The following is a 1,672-nucleotide window of genomic DNA, read 5'->3' on the forward strand; positions in this document are numbered from 1 at the left end:
CTGGGGGAAAAGGAAACCACAACCTCTGTACTACAGCCGTACCATACCGTAGCCATCAACCCTGAAGGAAATCTGCAAAACATATGTCAGAAACAGTACAGAACGGGCACAGGTCATGACAATACCTGAGCTTGGTGTGGTTGTTGTTGGGTGTGGAGGCGGTGTAGTGATGTCTGGCGAGGGTGTCCCAGGTTTTGGTGTTGATGGACCTGTTGCAAGAGAGAGGTAGTGGAGATGAGAATCAACATGGCAGTTTTCTTCCCAGCTGCCAGTGTACCATTCCCAAGCAGCCCAGTGCCACGAAAGTGAAGGCACTGGACAGGGCGTACACAGGGACTCTGCTAAGAAAACTGTGCCACTCGACTACTCTCCCAGTAGCATGGCTGGGGGAAAAGGAAACCACAACCTCTGTACTACAGCCGTACATACCGTAGCCATCAACCCTGAAGGAAATCTGCAAAACATATGTCAGAAACAGTACAGAACGGGCACAGGTCGTGACAATACCTGAGCTTGGTGTGGTTGTTGTTGGGTGTGGAGGCGGCGTAGTGATGTCTGGCGAGGGTGTCCCAGGTTTTGGTGTTGATGGACCTGTTGCAAGAGAGAGGTAGTGGAGATGAGAATCAACATGGCAGTTTTCTTCCCAGCTGCCAGAGTACCACTCCCAAGCAGCCCAGTGCCACGACAATGAAGGCACTGGGTAGTGTTAAATGAGGGGCTCTTCTACAAAATGTTTGCAATTCTAGTGTTTTTCCAGCATCACTGCTGAAGGAAAGGAGCCATGATGGAAACCAAGACGAAACACTACATAAGATATACAACATCATTGCTTTGTTCATTTGATATGAAACATTAAAGAACGGAAGAATATAAAGAGAAATCTTTCAGTTATCAACACCACCTTCTAGCGCTTCTCCCCCTCCTACAATGCTAAAAGCACTGCGTCCCAACAACCACTCTCCTCCATTCACCTGAGCCTGGCTGTGGTGTTGGTGTGGAGGTTCCTGTCCCAGGTGTGGTGGTGCCAGGGCGTGGAGTTGGGGTCACATCGCCTGCAAAAGACACAGTGGCACATGCCAGTCAATGCTGCTTGCGCACGTCCTGCTCAAGGCAGAAAACTCATCGACTGGCAAAACAAGCAGGCTGCCTTTCCCCAGGCAGTGTCACGTACCTGGACAGTATCCCTGTTCAATGGACAGATCATCCAGTGCTACGTCGCTGCGGAAATCTTCCCCCCATTCTCCCTCAAGGACAAGCTAAGGGAAAGGTTGGTTTCCACCGTTAGCTCCGGCCATACACTCCGAGTGACATTCTGCAGCACTCTGCATCAGAGAGCCACTGTCCCTACCTGCAAGTTTCCTGTACTATGCACTGTGACCTCTCCCAAGATCCATCTGTCCCCGTGGTTCCCAACGCTTTTCCAGACCTCCAGTAGCTCCCCGTCCTGAGCCACATACACCCGCAGGGCCATGGTTTCAGCCACTCCATACATGTGATACCAGAAGCGGAAGCAGTGTGGTCCCGTTGAATTGCACACCGGGCTGACCAGCTGTGACACAAAGCCAGGGTAGGGATCGTCGCCATGCAGGTAGATGTAGTAGCCATCTGAAACAAAGTGCCAGCCACGCCGTCATGCAACATCAAGCCTACACAACAGCCCCAGGGAAAAAAA

General features: G+C 51.4%; 1 protein-coding gene across 1 annotated transcript; it reads right to left on the bottom strand.

The window, feature by feature from the left end:
• Positions 1–6: 6 nt before the first annotated feature.
• Positions 7–1,621, bottom strand: LOC104915488 (platelet glycoprotein Ib alpha chain-like). The gene is made up of 5 exons (XM_010726389.2): positions 1,349–1,621; positions 1,172–1,256; positions 972–1,052; positions 508–591; positions 7–209 (listed from the first exon to the last, which is right to left on the bottom strand). The coding sequence occupies exons 1-5, from the start codon at positions 1,490–1,492 to the stop codon at positions 31–33; spliced, it is 573 nt and encodes a 190-aa protein (XP_010724691.2). The 5' UTR covers positions 1,493–1,621; the 3' UTR covers positions 7–30.
• Positions 1,622–1,672: the final 51 nt, after the last annotated feature.

This window comes from Meleagris gallopavo (assembly GCF_000146605.3).
Source record: "Meleagris gallopavo isolate NT-WF06-2002-E0010 breed Aviagen turkey brand Nicholas breeding stock chromosome 11 unlocalized genomic scaffold, Turkey_5.1 Chr11_random_7180001944353, whole genome shotgun sequence".
In the NCBI taxonomy this organism is placed as follows: Eukaryota; Metazoa; Chordata; class Aves; order Galliformes; family Phasianidae; genus Meleagris; species Meleagris gallopavo.